Below are 17,453 nucleotides of genomic sequence, written 5' to 3'. Positions count from 1 at the left end.
GCAAGTCTAAAAGAAACAAAAGAACCTTGCCAGGGTATAGCCCCACTTTGGCCACCTTGCACTTATACACACATATACACGCTATCTCTCTCACGTGCACTGGGATGACGCTGGTCCTGGGTGAGTGGAGACTATGCTGTGGTGTAGTGTCTGATGACCCCTTGGGTGGCACAGGGCTCAAGGGGTGAGTGAGGTTGACAGGCTGAGGTGTGATGTGACCTGGGGTTCTGTCATGTGTCCAAAGGGGCATGTGCGTGAGTGAGTGTGAGAGAGGATGTGTGTTTGGGGTGTCCAGGGCGATGGGACTGGTCTTTCTTTGTCACGGGAGGCTAGTTTTGGGAGTAAAGGCTGGGGGGTCGTCGGGTTAGATAGTGCTTTGCGCGTGTGTGTGTGTGAATCAGAGTCATGGTGAGGCCGGGTCACAGCTCAGTCGGGTGGGGTTGGGGGGGTTGGGGGGGTTGTAATGGCTGACAGAGCAGTGTCTGCAAAAGTAAACAAGCTCAGATAAGCGGCGCTTCACCAAGGCCACCAGCTGCAACACGCTAATCTCGTTTACATTTCTGTCTTCTATTGAACTTTCTTTTTTATCTTATCTCCAGAACCTTCGTTTCCATGCATTCCTTTGGAACCTCTTTTTCTTCAATGCTGTATCCTATCTAAACAGAAACACAGTTGCCATACTGTCCATAATATGGATGCTGTCTTTGTGTTTCTTGAATGGTCCTGTTTCCTTCTTGCTTAATTACAAAGTTTATTCCATAATTACAATGTGGTTTTCAGGTGTGTGCTTGCATATTTTTATGTCTTCATTTTCCCGCAGTATACGAATATACCTAATACAAACAATGGATACAGATGTAAGTAAATGTCTATGACCTATTTGAGCATGGGCTTTTTATGTGACAATATGATATTATGGTGAGCTATTCTGAGCATATTTTGGGTTTAGTCACTATTTAAAGAGCATTCACGACCTACATACACACATTTTCTAAGATGGTTATACTTCTGGGTCATGGGTGGAGCTGGAGCCTGTCCCAGCAGTCATTGGGTGGAAGGCAGGATACATCCTGGACAGGTCAACAGTCCAATGCAGGGCAATTGACCAACTACAGGTTTTATTAAAAGCAGGTCTAAGAGACTAGACACACCAAACCATTGAGAGAGAACTTAACATCAATAAGGCCGACTGGTGGGCTGCCTTTCATCAGTTCACAATCACCTCTTGTGAAAATTGGCACTCAAACACACCGCAAAGTCTATAGCTGACAACTAGCTGACTTATAATTATCGTTACTGCGTTAAAGGGAACAGGTCTCTATAGCACGGGTGGGGAGCTCCAGTCTTGGAGGGCCGATTCTTGCACGGTTTGGGGATTTTACTGCTCGACCACACCTGATTCAACTCTTTGGTTAATTACCTGGTTTATGTGATGTGCTATACTGTGAAACTGCAACATATAAAGTAAACATTATATTAATTAAATGCCTTACAAGCTTCAAGTGTACATGTTTGATCTAAACGAGAATTAAGGTGAAAGTACCTCAGAATGTAAAGTTGCCTCAGAGCTAGGTAATTAAAAATAAATGGTTGTATATGATGTAGTAAAATAGCATGTTGACACTTTCATAATTACTTGATGAATTGTTATCAGAGCACCTTTGGAACTCTTGTGTGTCTCCATTTCTTCATAACAATATTAAATATGTTAGAAATATCATATTCAAATATTGTTCTTTAAAAAAATTAGATGTGGGAATTTCGAATAGCAAAGCTAATGGAAAAGCCAGTCAGTGGTGCTAAAGCTGTGCTAATTGCACTGGTGAGTGCGCCCTCGCAAGAGTTCTGTTTGCTTTCTTTTGTTTCTCTTCTCGTGCACTGATTCATAGCCCTCTCTTATGGCTGACTGCCTTTGCCAATCCAACATGCTCAATCAGCCAGAAAAGTGCTGGTGAGAACCGACCAGGGCTAACAGTGCAGGGCGCAAACTATGGTCAGTCAGTCACTGACACCAACAGCCAGAGAACATCCAGCGGCCAGCCATCAGCTTTGTGCATCCGACTTCTAAGGTGTTGCCTTATGTCAGGAGATAACAGGTTTAGATTATGTGAGAACATAATTATGTTTAAATTGATGTGGGTAGTAGTGTGTGAAACATTAAATAGTAGCGTTTTTAATATGTGTCTCTACAGTTTTGCTCATGTGCCTGTTCCAGTTTAATATTGTGTATCAATCCTCAGGAAAACAAAATATTATAATAAATATTGTGCATTGTCTATTGTGGTATTATAGTCCATGTTTTATTATACAAGCTGATTCAAAAGATTAATCTGATTATATTTTTACAACCGTGAGGCATCTAGGAGCCAATCACATACTAATTGAAAGAAGGAGTTTCTGATGGTCAGTATGGCAGTGAACCTCCAGCAGCTCAGAGCATTCCTTGTTGGTACCAACAGTTCCAAGAAAAATGTCACCACCATCACCAGATCTTACACCATGTGACGTTTTTTTTTTTTTTTTTTTTGTGCCACCACTCCTAACAATGCTGGATGATTTCCAAAATTAAAAAAGCCAAGAGTACCATGACACCCGACATGCTCAAGCAAGTGTGGGATGCATTTGTCTATTATACTGATTTCCATACAGATGGAGGAGGTTCATGTTAACTAAATAAATATCACTCTAACCACCCTTTCCTTCACATGGATGAAAATGTAAAAGTTAGTAACAAGTTAGTAGATCCTGTTGCACTTTTTGCACTTAAAGGGATGTGCATACATAACTTTTAGGACTAGAACTCTTATTTAAAAAACATAGCATAAATAAAGTCAGAATGTGCGGTAATTCCATTACCCCAGTCCACGATATGAGTTGCTCGCCTAATTAGGCTTGCTGTGTCTGTGGGCAAAAGGCCTTTAATGAAGAGAGATAGAGAACGAAAGTGGCTGTGTCTCAGTAACAGGGTTGATGGTGAGCGCAGGGGTCTCTGAGGTCACTGCCACGATCACTCAAATTTTGAAGCAGCAGCAGAGGCGTGTCCAGGAGCTCCTGGCCAAGGAACGCACAACTGTCACAATGTTGCAAAGTATCCTAATTGCTTCTTCTTTTGTTTCTTTTTCTCTGTCTATATTTCCTACCCTTGTAGCGCTGCTGTAACTGGGTGTCGAGCTCAGAGCCCCTAGACACACCGGTGGATCCAATGCTCCCTGACTGCCTTCGCCTTTCAGCAGGTATGTGTGTTCTCTAATCATGTCTCGATTAAGGATTTTGCTCTAAATCTCAATCCTGTGCTATTGAGTAGCTTCTGGGTACCAAATCCCAATCTTAAATGTGCATTTTCACAAATAACTCCCTATTATGTCAAAATGCTATAATAAAATCACTTTGCTATTTAACTAAACGTGTGCAGTTAACTGTACATTCACATTTTACATGTGCCTAATTCAACCATGTTTTGAAAATTGGGCAGTGTTAGGAGTTACATGGTACAACGTGCTGCTTTGCAGTAATACTTGTACATTTTCCTGTAACAGAATAGTGTAACAAATGATTAACAAATGAGTTTAATTCATTTTAATCACTTCCAGTTACGGACTTAATTAAAATTGAATTATATGCTTTGCTCAGAAATAATAATGTTCTTTAAAAAAGAACTCTTGAAGATTATATTCTGAAGCAGCTATGTTTGAACTGTTTCTTTTCTACTGACTAGTTTTTGGGTTTTCGAAGTGTCAGCTAAATTTTAATCAAGCATAACCATCACATGCCTTTTACTTGTTTACTGTAATATGACATTTTTCTGAACACATTACAAATTTTTTTGTTTTTGTTGTATTGTTTCATGGCTTGTACTTTCCACGTAGTACTGTAAGTCCAGGTAGCATTTGAACAGCTTTTACGGAATAATATAAACGTAAAGTAATCGAAGAAGTACTAAGTAATGCCATTACATTAAGTAAACGGGAAAAGTATAGTAATTTATAATTGCTTTTTTGATTGCCTCAACATTGCAACTGGCAGCTATCTTAACCACAGTTGAAATACTGACCTCTACACTGCAGATATTTAAACCACTTATTAACTTTTGAAAAAGCACTACACTGCCCTGTGGATACTGTCTATTTAGGACAATTATTTGGATAGGCTCCAGCACCCCCCCGCGACCCTGGCGGAGAAGCGGCTTAGAAAATGGATGGATGGATGGATATTTAGTAACTGAGGTGAAGAGCTTTAACACACAATGTAACCAATATCAGTTAATTAAAATTCTCAAATAGCAAAACTCTCAGACTGGATCAAGGCATCCCTGGACTTCACTCTTCACATTTCCCCATCATTTATCATGTGGCACACATGCTCTAGATTAAGGTTGGAGGTCCAGATTCCAGCACAGTTTTGGGATTTTCCTAGTCAAACACACCTGACTCAACTCAGTAGGTCTACTTGGTATATTATAGTAGGGAGTAACCAAACCCCCTGGCCCTCAGTTCCCCACAAATATGTGATTTAGATGTTCAGTAAAACAATGAGGGCATCACATTTGTTGGATTATATTGATTTATTGAACAGTGAATGTGCAGTGTTGCAAAATTTAGTCTTTAATATCTCTTAAATTCTTCCTACTTCATGTTACAGTCTGTTTTTTTTTTTTTTTGTAAATAAGTACACTGGCCTCACTTGGCCTCCTTTGTTTTATGTAGTGAATCCAGCGAGCATGTCAACAATTCAGGATTACAGCTGTAGTGTGTAATCCGGAGCAGGGTGGTAGCAGTTGGAGGTCATTAGACTGCCCTGTCCCTCTTCCCCACTCTGACAGATGAGGGCTTTATGCCCTGCCACTCTGCTTGCCTTCATGCTCCCTGCACGGCCTATCATAAGAGTTAAACATCGCTTCACCTTTTTAACTTGTGCTGAGCTATTGATATTATCACAGCATAATCAGGATTTGGGGCCCTCTCCTGTGTTGTGGGTGGGCCAGAGATAATCTGCCTGTGCCGGTGCAGAACTATGTCAACTTTTTCGTTCTTCGTGACCTCAGCTGAAAGCTTCATACCCGTGTACATTTGTGTTTACACTGAAGCATTGCAGAAACCGGGTGATGTCATTCTTTCCTCTGGGCTCTGTGCTCTTGTCCCTCACTTACAGCTTTACCAACGTTGCTGTTTATATGGGAAGCAGCAACCAAGCTGATCAGAGGTCAGTTCTTTCAACAGAATGTTTCTTCCACTGCTGATTTAGCGATAAATAACAACAATATTATGATTGTACTGTTTGAAAAAAAAGTACTAGGCAGTCTCTTCAAAGTATAAAATATATATAAAATAAGTTAGTAATAATAAATAATAAATATAAAATATAAAAATAAAAAAATATAACATTTCTAACATTGTAACAGTAGTGATTATAAGGAACTTAAAAATAGTCCAGTAATTTTAGAGTAATGTCCCTGATGTCCCAACTATAAATTGTCAGATATGATTGACAGTTCTCAATTATCGTATTTCTTAAGCTCAAATAATACAGTAAATACAGTACATTACGTTAGTATATTATTTCTAATACTAAATGAGGTGATGGGGTAAAGAGCAAAATTCTACAGATTATATATATATATATATATATATATAATTATTTATTTTATTTTTTTCTTTTCTTTTCTTCCTGGAAACATCTTCCATGCTTTTCCAGAAATTATGTTAGGTTGTGTTTTATTTAGCGTGTTAGACATAGAACTTAAGTGGACATGCATGTATTTTTAAAAGGTATTTCAAAAATGTTTTGTCTTGCAAACTGCTGTGTAAATGTGTTTTAAACATTTAGTCAGTTTTAAATGTCATTTCTCAAGCACGTGTTGGTTAGAGTTGGGTCTCAGGGCCTGTGTTTGAACACACTTTGAACAAATTTTACACTCATTTCACAATCTTTTAGTTGTTCTTGCTTTATTCTTTCTGTGTACTTTAATTACCCTGAAACATTTATAAGCTGAATATTCTGGAGTCGTACACTCGTGTTGTTGACAGAATTTGATTGTGCCAAATTGGTGCGTGAGGCCCACACTAGTGAGAAAATGGATGAGTGGAAAATAAAACAGCGAATTGGTTCATGAAAGTAAAATTTAGTCCAGTCCAAAACCTTTTATATTTATTTGAACCTAAACATTTTCATGTATTATATATGTTTTAAATATGGTAGAAATTATTATGGCCTTTTTGGCAACAGTGGGCTGGTTTGGGTTATTTTCGGACAGAATTTTACTGGACCAGGTCAGGTCGGGGGCCAGACAAAACTTTGTCAGGTTTGAGTTGGGTTCGGAATCAAAACTTGATGATGTGCCTAGGGCTGAATCAGAATTGGAAAGAAAGTTCTTGAGCTGGGGATTGGACCAAGGTTTTATGTCTGTTTAAAGATCTGTCTTGTAGTTTTGACCATTTCCTATTTAGCCCTTTATGCTACAAGGCCTCACACTGAGATGTGATTGAGCACTTGACCAGAAACAAAAAAAAAGGTCAATGCCAAAATTTAACGATTGTGAAAATAGTTGATCTGTGATCCTCCAGATTGTTTGAAAGGATGGGTAGATGGACTGTGGTCAGACTGTATATGTGGGCAGTCGGGTAGTGTTTTTTCACACACCTATTACGATGTGTGTGGTGTTTCTGATGGTAGCATTTTTTATGCTGGTTGGACCTGGACCTGTACAGCATAGCAGGGTGGAGATGAGCCTGTCTGTTGCACTTAAATCATCTGTGAAGCTATGTTCGTACCAGCATACAATGTGGGTCTCTGTGTGTGTGTGTGTGTGTGTGTGTGTGTGTGTGTGTGTGTGTGTGTGTATATGTCTGTCATATTCTGACATCTCGGTTTTTTATGTTTCTTACATGATAAAACTTGGACCCTTTCCCCACCTGCCTGGCTAGCATTTTTCCTGTTTTCCTTTTCTTTTCTAAGCCTCCCTTCTATTGAAAAAGGAGTCTTCAGGAGAAGGTCAGTGTGCCTCAGCTCTGGCGAAGCTGGAAAAGACTGGCAGAATTTTATCAGTTAGGAGCACACTGAAGCCATCCGAAATATGCAGATAAACCAGAACAAATGTGCTGAAAAGCCCCCTGGCCTGGCAGCGCTGCAGTGACTGAGTCTACCTCCCAGACTGACCTGCAACACAGTCCAGTACAGATAGCCAGCAGCCTACACAAACCTGCAAGCGTAGCTATGGAGGAGGCCTGGCCTGCTTTACTGGATGATATACAAATAACCGCAGTGCCAGATGAGGGTTGCTGTGGAGTGTGTGTGCGTGTGTGTGTGTATTTTCCTGTTTTAGAGTCTGGTGGCAGGGGAACAACACATTTTAAAATTTCAACATGATTTGATTAGATTTTTGTAGTACAGTTCAAAATTCTTTGTTTTTAAAATCACAACAAATACTCAAATGTGACTGGAGTAATTTTTTATGCAGCAGTGAAATATAGACAACAAAACAATATATTTGATTGTCACAATTTGCTTCTCTGAGCATATCGTAGACATCAAGATACCAGTATTTGGCCAACTGCATATTTCATTACAACGATAAAGTATAATTAGGCCTGTTTTAAATGTAGTTCAGCACAGTCTGTGAAACACTGAATAAAATAATTTTGTTTATTGTTTTTAATAAATAAATGTTTTTGTCTGTTTAAATGTATCAAACTTCAGAAAACCTAAACATCATGATGCATATTGTGTTTCAAGATTATGGTGTTTAAGGGTCATCATGTTACACTTTGCTGTACACTTTGCTCCCCTACTGTTCATATATGTAGTGGTTTTACAATAAAACAGTGAGTTTAAAAACATAAAAGCATAAACATGACATAAAAATAGTAATAAATTATAATATAGTAAAATAACAGAAATAACAAGGTAAAGTTAAACCATAAATTAAGACTTGCACAGTTTGAATGATAATATCAGACAATAATGTACACAGAGTATTCGCAGAAGGTCAGTATCTCCAGAACTACAATCATGTTTTGGAAATAGACACTGCGAAGTATTAAAGTGCCTTAATTGCAACAGCAGTGGCTCAAAATGTTTCTGCAGTTGACATTCATTTACTGTTCATGACAACTGTGTGCAGGGATTAAAAAGTGCATAGTTTAAAAGCCACAGTGAAATAACGGTCCCCTCAACAATTTGAGACAAAACAGAAAATGAAAGTTCAGCAGCGTTATTGAAGTTCTATTCCAACAAAGCATTCTACAGTGGTGTAATTTTCTTCAGGCTAAGAACATAGAGTTTCTGAAATCATAGCATGGACTGCACATACATATTGTGGCAGCATCTAGCCATATTTTTCAGCATATTATTCTCAGTCATGTACATCTGCTCCCAAGAGTTTACGCAGTGTTATTCTGATGGTAAACGTTCTTTCAGCACGTGTTCTAGGCTCTGCTTGTCTGCTGTCGTCTTTTGAGACTGTAACGCAATTTGCAGCTGGTTTTAGAAAGACAAGCAACATTTATACAAACTGGCTGCTTTGAGTTACTCAAACTAGTGAATTAAGCAGAATTTGTAATCAGGTGCACTTACTTTTTTGAACAATCCTCCCATGTTTTTTTCAGCCCTCCCTCAAATGCATATGCATGAGGAAGATAACGTTTTTTTGTTAAACCAAGCACACAGCCTATAAATTGCTTGTTTAGGCTTGCATTCCAGTTTAACAGACACGTCACAGTGCGCCCAATGCATCCAAATTCGCAGAGAAGGCTTAGTACATTGGTGAAGTACACAGGTGGTAGTGTACTAAAGAGTGCATTACAGTTCTTAATTCTGTTTGTAACAAATGCATAGTTACTTGTAAATGAATGCATATTGAATATTATTAGAATTGATTACAATTCTGACATTCCAAATGAGATTCAGTTGAACCTACAACTTCATTTGTTACAAGCAGAATTAAGTACTGTAATGCACTCTTTAGTGGGCTTACCTTAAAACTTCAAAATCTACAAAATGCAGCAGCTAATGAAAACAAGACATGGAGCACTTTATGCATCTAGTAGGAGCTGTAAACTAGCTCTAAAGAATGAATCATAAAGCTGTCCCACATAATACTCTCTACTTTTCATATAAACTCCCTCCCTCTAAAATGCTCTTCCGCTTTCCACCTCTACCTATAGCAAGCCCTGAACATCTTCACACATTAAAATCACACATACTCCTCACACATGTACCTACACCTCAGCTCTTTCGTTTTTCTCACTTTATCCCACATGGACATACACCCTGTGACTACTTTGCTTCGTGCCTTTCTGCTGTCTTTTAATGTAGAGGGATGAGCCTCTTATTCAGTCCTCTGTTTTCTGTACCTGAACTGCGATTATTACTCATTGCTGGACTAGATTATTAATTACAAAGAGAAGAGCGCCCTGAACGTAAACAGTGATTAATTGTTAACAAAAGTAAGTTAATGTGTACCTGAACTGTAATTATCTGTCTCGCACCACTACAAGGATCTGAACACAGACAAGTAATTAACCCTAATTTTATTTACAATGAGAAGAACAGAGCGGAGAACTTAAGAAAAAAGAGCTTTGATCTAAAGCAAGATTTTTGTCAGCTGATTTATTATTCATCTTTTTTTTTTTTTTTCTCAGCCTTTGGTGGTTAAAAGTGGATTCTTTTTGAATTGGCTCTGTTTCAAGCTTATGAAAAAGTCTTCTAAATAGAAAGATGTCATTTTTATCATTTGGCTCAAAAAAGTAGAGAATATTAATAGTATCACAGTGATTTTAGCCCTGAATTTTGATACTAACTATGACACGGCTTGCCATGAAGGCCCTAATAGAGACATGTTTGATGAAAAACGGCCGCGTACAATGGCTTCAGGAGCACTTGTGTAACTTCATTGGTCCATGTCAGTGACTGCATAGAACTCCATTGGGCCATGTTTTGCGCACAATGGAAAATCATTGGTCCATGTACTGCTGACTCAATAGAGTTCCATTACCATATTTTACCAACTGAGTTGCTCCACGTGCTATTGACTGCCCTGTCCATGTACCACTGACTCTATTAAAAGCTACTGGTTGACTGACCGTGACATACCTTCGCTTATTCCTCTACTCCCAGGATTCAGGTGCACCTGATGGATGTCGGTGCCCTCAGTCACATTTCCCCAGGAAATGCAGACTGGCTCAACTTTGTGACCTTTTTTATTTTTCCACCCTGTTTTTCACTTCTCAAAATCACAAGCTTAGCTGTAAGATCAAAGGAAATATCACTCTTTTCCAACTGGATGTGCCACCCTGTGTTACCATGGCAAAGTTCAGCAGGACGTTGGGGGAGGTTATCTCCATGCGTTTCCATAGTGAACTGAGCCATACCTCGTGACCAGCCTGGAACAATGTGTTTGGTCTCAACCGTGATCAAGCATGAGATCATGGTATCAAAAGGCTGATGAAACACACAAGGGTATCTACAGTTCATACAGTAAGCGCTTAAGGCAAATAAAAACTGAGAGAAATAATGTAAATCAGAAGATTTTTTGTCATTTGTGGGTTCAGCTCATTCAGAACAGTGTGCTTTGTTGTGTTGGAAAACAAAATACAAGACTGTACCCTTCAACCTGACATCTTCACTTAAGTGTTTTTTGTTTGTTTGTTTTTTTATTATTTGGACAAACACAATTTACAGAATGACCTAATGAAAAATTGTGCACAGCTCATTATTTGAAAGGCTGCACTATTATGACAGATCAGGTATAGTTTCAGAAATCTCCAACACCATAGGCTGTTTTTTCACTGCACAAAATACCAAACTTTTTTCACCAAAAACTGGAATTGTATTCTGTCCATTGATGATTCACAGGAGCATCACTAGAGATTTTTGGATATGGGGGCTATCTATGCCTTTACTAAGGGGGTCAGGGGTATGCTTCATCCTGAGGATGTTTTTTTAATGTCCTCAAAATGTCTGTTCATCATGTTGTGTTAAGCACAGAGTTTTTAAGACATAAATACTGTATCTGTCCATTTACACAGATCCAGCAAAGGTATTAAAGTCAAACAATGCAATCTTCTTTCTCTTAGATAAGCTGCAGGTCCTAAACATGTTATTCAAATACATAAATTACTGATTGATTACAGTCTCAGTTTGAGCAGCCAGATAGTGTGAGACTTTGTTCTGTAATTGAGCTTATATATAATAGTCTCAGAGACGTAGTCATAGTGACATTTGACAGCACAAGAATTATATTTTCTCAATTATTTTTGATATTTTCAAAATTATTTTTAATTTTCTCAATTTTCTGTCTCAGAAATAAGGAATAAATAATAAAGGAGTAACATTTATACAAACCTAATATTAATTTTAACTGAAAGCTTTTGTTTGGACTGGCAGAAATCTTACCTGATTCGACTTCTACGGAGCTGATACCTCTTACCATCTACAGATACAGTATCTCACAAAAGTGAGTACACCCCTCACATTTCTGCAAATATTTTATTATGTCTTTTCATGGGACAACACTACAGAAATGAAACTTGGATATGACAAAGTAGTCTGCAGTATAGATTTACTGTCCTCTGAATAGTTCGCAAAACAAGTGAGTACACCTCACAGTGAACATGTCCAAATAGTGTCAAATTGTGTTGTTGCCCTTCCTGGTGTCACGTGACTCATTAGAGTTACAAGATTCCAGGTGTGAATGGAAACACATTTGGGTACAATTCACTCGTACTGGCCACTGGATATTCAACATGGCACCTCATGGCAAAGAACTCTCTCAGGGTGTGACACATAGAACTGTTGCTCTCTACAAAGATGGCCTAGGCTATAAGAAGATTGCTTACACCCTGAAACTGAGCTATAGCACAGTGTCTAGTGTCATAAAACAGTTTTCCAGGACAGGTTCCACTTGGAACAGGCTTCGCCAGGGTCGACCAAAGAAGTTGAATCTACATGTTCAGCATCATATCCAGAGGTTAGATTGAAAAGTGTTGCTAGCAATGCTGCAGAGGTTGAAGATGTGGGAAGTCAACCTGTCAATCCTCAGACCATATGCCGCACAATGCATCAACTTGGTCTACATGGCCGTCGTCCCAGAAAGAAGCCTTTTCTGATGCTGATGCACAAAAAAGCCTGGAAACTGCTGAAGACAAGCAGTCCAAGAATATGGATTACTGGAACCATGTCCTGTGGTCTGACGAGACCAACATAAACTTGTTTGGCTCAGATGGTGTCCAGCATGTGTGGTGGCGCCCTGGTGAGGAGTACAAAGACAACTTTCTCTTGCCTACAGTCAAGCAGGGGGTGGGAACATCATGATCTGGAGCTGCATGAGTGCTGCTTGCACTGGTGATCTGCGGTTCATTGAGGGAAACATGAATTCCAACATGAACTATGACATTCTGAACAGAGCATGACCCCCTCCCTTCGGAAACGGCACCTCAAGCTTGATAATGACCCCAAACACACCTCCAAGATGACAACTGCCTTGCTGAAGGTAAAGGTGATGGACTGGCCAAGTATGTCTCCAGAACTAAACCCAATTGAGCACCTGTGGGGCATCCTCAAGCGGAAGGAGGAGGAGCGCAAGGTGTCTAACATCCACCAGCTCCGTTATGTCATCATGGAAGAGTGGAAGAGGATTCCAGTAGCAACCTGTGCAGATCTGGTGAATTCCATACCCAAGAGAGTTAAGGCAGTGCTAGACAATAATGGTGGTCATGTTCTCACTTGTGTTGCCAGCTAATCGCTGTGTGTTGCATTATTTTCAGAGAACAGTAAGTCTACACTGCTATACAAGCTGTACACTGGTTGGTTAGTGTAGTGGGTAACACCTCTGCCTTCTACGCTGTAGACTGGGGTTCAATCCCCACCTGGGTGAAACACCCTACATTACACCAATAAGAGTCCTTGGGCAAGACTCCTAACACCACCTTCGCCTACCTGTGTAAAATGATCAAACTGTAAGTCGCTCTGGATAAGAGCGTCAGCCAAATGACGTAAATGTAAATGTACTTTGTTATATCCAAGTTTCATTTCTATAGTGTTGTCCCATGAAAAGATATAAAATATTTGCAAAAATGTGAGGGGTGTACTCTCATTCATGAGATGCCGTATAAAACTGCTATGGTCTACACAACACCAGTATTACCAGTAGTACCACAGTTACAAGCATCATATAGTAAAAACACTGTATCGTCAATACTGGTGTGATTGTATTGAAATGCTTCAAAATACAAATAATATAAAAATTTCTTAAAATTACTAAAATAGTTGGCTTTTCATTTAGCTAATATTCATGCTATATGGCCTATCCCTTTTTCTTTACCTCTCATGAACCTAAAAAGTTATCTAGCTAACGAACAACTGGCTAAAAACTCAATAGCCAGCTGTATTGACCACAGTCTACACAGATACATGTTGTTGGTAGATATCTTCACTCTGTAGCTATATACTGATTCAGATTGCATGTTATATGCTGAATAAGGCCTAATCTTTATTTTAATATGCTTTTTTCTAAAATCCTGTCACAGTTTCAGTGGTTGCCAATGGTGTGCAGAGTGAGTAGAACCAGAAACCCTCCTTCAGGTCTGAAATGATTGGCTTGCAACTTATAAGATCTCATACGATTGGCTGACTCAGTTTTACCCTTTTCTTCTTTGCTAAACAGCAGAGGCTTTTTCCTGTGATTATGTTAGAAATATGTGGTAGCACTGCTAAGACAGAGGTGGATTAGAGCACCAGCAGCACCTCCCCAGTTTGTGCCCTGCTGTCACAGTATATTGTGAAACACACTGGCATAGTTGAATAAGGAAGAACAAATGCAAAGTATTATTCCTGAATTTGAACTAATAACATACTTTTCGTTTTGGAATTTTTGCAATGCCACTGACAATTGGTCCAGGAACTAAATCAGCAATTTAGCAATTTCTTTGTTCTTCAGCAAATTCTTTATGCTAGCTTCCATAGAACACAATTTTTTCTCATATTTTTGCACTTGACAGAGTAAAATAAAAGCTTTATTTTATTCTACACACAATTCTGTGTCAATGTAGACATTTTATAGTCATGTGAGCATGGATAGGTGCAGTATATTACTTTGTATTAGCCAAGAAATGAGTAGCTAGCAAGCAAAGTAGCTAATTAACCAAATGTGACACTTTACAGTGGCAAAAAGACAAAGTGTTAATCATGGTTAAAATGAGAATTCCAGATGTCTTTCACACAAGGGGAAAATGAACACACTTAAAAAAAAATTTAAAAATTTGTTTTGTGAAGAAAATAATTCTATATAGAACCATGTATACTCAAAGAACATTTTGCATGCTAAAAGGGTTATTTGCATCATGAAAGAGTTTGATTTCAAACTTGAAATAATAGTCAATCTCTTTTTGGTGCTATATAGAACCTTTTTTGAAAAGGTACTATTTAGAACCATCTGCAGCACATGCAACATCAATCTGAAGAGCCCTTTCATGATGCAAAGAAGCCTTTAATCACACAAAGTGTCCTTTGAGTGTTCATGATTCTCTATATAAAGATTTTTGTTACTAAAAAGCCTTTAAAGAACCATCTTTTGTAAGAGTGTAGAACTTGAACTGGGTTCCACTGCTCCACATTTCAATCAGTTTGTGTGAATGTGCAGTGAAAAAATGTCGGTAGTGTAGCTTGGAATTGTAGCACTCTAAGCTGACAATTCAGTTTTCTTTAGAGTTTAAACTCTAGCCTAAATGAATTAGGTTATATAAGAGATTAAATGAGATTTAGATGAGATTTTAGCCAGCGTTTTGAAACACGTTTGCCGTGAAAGGACACATTTATTATGAAAGCAGTGGTCAGTTAATTATGATATTATGAGTCAAAAGAAGTCAGTCTGAGATCGTTTAAGCATTTGTTTAAAGAGGGACAGATATGATTATTATACATTTAGTTATGCCTTAACAGTTGATGAATATGATTCTTTTCAAAACAAATGATTCCGAGCACTGCTCACTAGCTTGCCTAATTCACTGCAGAAGCACTTCAGCCATTTGGCAGTGGCTGACTCAAAAGAAGATGGAGTCCCTCCCTCAGACTCCCTACTGCTGTGTTACCTTTCTTCTCTATCTATTTTACCAGAGCGCTCACAAGGGAAGGCTCTAGTTGTCATAAATATACATATTGACTTTGTATCACAGTGCAACTTCCTTGTGTTATTTTTATTCCCCAATTTCGCACTCTTTATACAAGTCCCATGGGTGGTGGCGAATGAAAGTTTGATGGAGTTTTTGCGCAGGCAGCTGTAATTTCTCTCTGCCTTCTCTGCCTTCCTGAGGATCAGAAGACACGGCCTTCATTTTCTATTCCTCTTTAAAAAAAAAGAGAGAGAGAGAGAGAGAGAGATGGGGCCTAAACATCTTTTATCTGTCTGCTCAGGATGAGTGGCGGGCCCTGACCCACTTGGCACTCAGCTTTATGTAATGAAGCCCTCCGTTTAAGAAGCTCTGTACAGGAACATTGTGCTGCATAAGGAATTTTGTGTCATATCTATCTTTTGCTTTCCGTGTTATGTTTCCTCTCTTTCTCTCTCAAACTCTCTCTGATTTCTCTATCTTGCTCTTTCACTCGCCTCCTTTCTCCACTCCCCTCTGATTCGTGTCATACTTCTGATGGGGTCAAATTCAAGGCATGGGGAGAAAAATAACTTAGAGATTGTGATTGGTGGGCAGGAAAGGAAGAGATTTGTGAAGCCCCACTGATACTTGGGTTATGCAAGGTTTTTTTTCTTCTTTTTTTTTTCACTTTTTCTTTTTATTTCTCTTACTCTTTTAGGAGGTGGGTAGGGGAATGCTATCTTTTGAAGTCTTTGTTTTGTTTTCTACTTAGCAGGCCACAAAACAAGCCTCTGCCATTTGTGGTGAACTCGAGTATGATCAGTGAAGAATATGACCTTCTCCACAGCATTATATTGAAAAAGATCTACAGTTAAGAGAGATCCCACTTACCCCAATGACCCAAGTCTGTAGCTGCATGTTGCTAATCCAGGTTAGCATACAAAGGCACATTTGATCTTTCTCTGCTCACTTCTTTCCTCCGCTCCGTTTAGAGTTCTCTAAGATACATGTCTGGCATCTCAAGGTTCCGCGCTTTGATCACTCAATCACATTTAATTACATACAACCCCATAGCTCTCCTTGTTCCCCTCTGAGCTTCATGTCCCTTGTCATTCCCTGGCCTTGGTCAAGACAAGATCACAGACCAGTCGCATTGACCACTAGCTCTGGCATCAATGGCTGTGATCCCCCCCCCCAGCCATCCTCATCAGTTCATTACAGACAGACATCCATATACAGCTCTGTTATTTCCATTCAAAAGAAGGAGGAAGCTAGAGGTATCAACTATAAGCCGTGAATAGGCTATTTGTTCTCCTTTTATGGCAGAAAAAAAATCAATATACACTGTCTCTGTGCCTGCATGCATAGAGAATGAGGAGTGTATATTCTATATTGTTCCATACAGTCATGATGAGCCTATGGACCCAGCTCATTTTACCTTGTTGAATGCCAGAGTGGCCCCAGGTGTGCATTTATGTTGCACTTTTGTTGATTCTAGCGATCTCATCTTATCGCCAGGCCTTTTTTCCCACCTCATAACATCCCTACTGGTAATCTCACCCCAGCTTTTTTCACTTTTGTATTACAATTTTTAAATGGAAACTAGTTGCTAAGCAACATAGAAGGTCAGGTGAAGCTTATGCATTTTTTTTCAAGGTTTGAGAACTCACCTATTTCTGGCCATGTCTAGTGTAAATTGATGACCGGGTTCAGTTGTCATCCAGGTTCGACTGAGATTCAGCATTGAATTGGAAAATGAATATCTCCTGATTTTTCTAATGTTCATCAGTATGTCCCTGTCCATGATGGTGTATTCCAGTCATGGAGTTCCTCCCCTCTGCAAAACAGCCGAATGACCCGATGATGTAATCTCGACAGATGATAGAAAAGCAAGTCATAGAAATCTTTACTCATCATATAATAAAGAGAGGAAATGAGCTTTGTGTGAGCGAAGGACAGTCCAGCAAAATAGTCCCTCAGTGGATTTCACAGATTTCAGTGGATTTTATAATCTCATTATAAAAGTGCCAGGCTTGTCTGTGTTTGACAGTTTGTCAAGTGTTTGACAGTTTGTCCTTACACTAATGTGTCCTTCCTTTTGTTGTGTAGAGATAATGCCCATTTTTGCCATGTTGATTCTGTAGTAGGGATGTACCAATATGGGAATTGTGGACCAATGTTTTTATGTACATATTAATATATTTAATAGCCAGTATTCTTATGTACATATTGACAAGTGGCAATCCATACACATTTATTAAGTGTAGAAATTGGGTCTACATTTACTTGGATTAGTATTACAGAGAAATATAACATTTATTTAGTATTACAAATTCAGTAATACTAATAAAATACAAAAAAATTCACACCATA

The 17,453-nt window shown here is 38.8% G+C and overlaps 1 protein-coding gene across 2 annotated transcripts in view; it reads left to right on the top strand.

Moving 5' to 3' along the window:
* Window positions 1-17,453, top strand: part of fam172a (family with sequence similarity 172 member A) — a 234,570-nt gene that overhangs the window by 174,870 nt on the left and 42,247 nt on the right. For both annotated transcript variants that reach the window (XM_017691133.2, XM_017691134.2), the window contains exon 10: window positions 3,149-3,233. In XM_017691133.2, coding sequence (XP_017546622.1) covers window positions 3,149-3,233 — 85 coding nt within the window. The remainder of the gene's footprint in view (window positions 1-3,148; window positions 3,234-17,453) is intronic.

Source organism: Pygocentrus nattereri, chromosome 20, assembly GCF_015220715.1.
Source record: "Pygocentrus nattereri isolate fPygNat1 chromosome 20, fPygNat1.pri, whole genome shotgun sequence".
NCBI lineage: Eukaryota > Metazoa > Chordata > Actinopteri > Characiformes > Serrasalmidae > Pygocentrus > Pygocentrus nattereri.
This window is presented reverse-complemented; position numbering and strand designations above follow the sequence as displayed.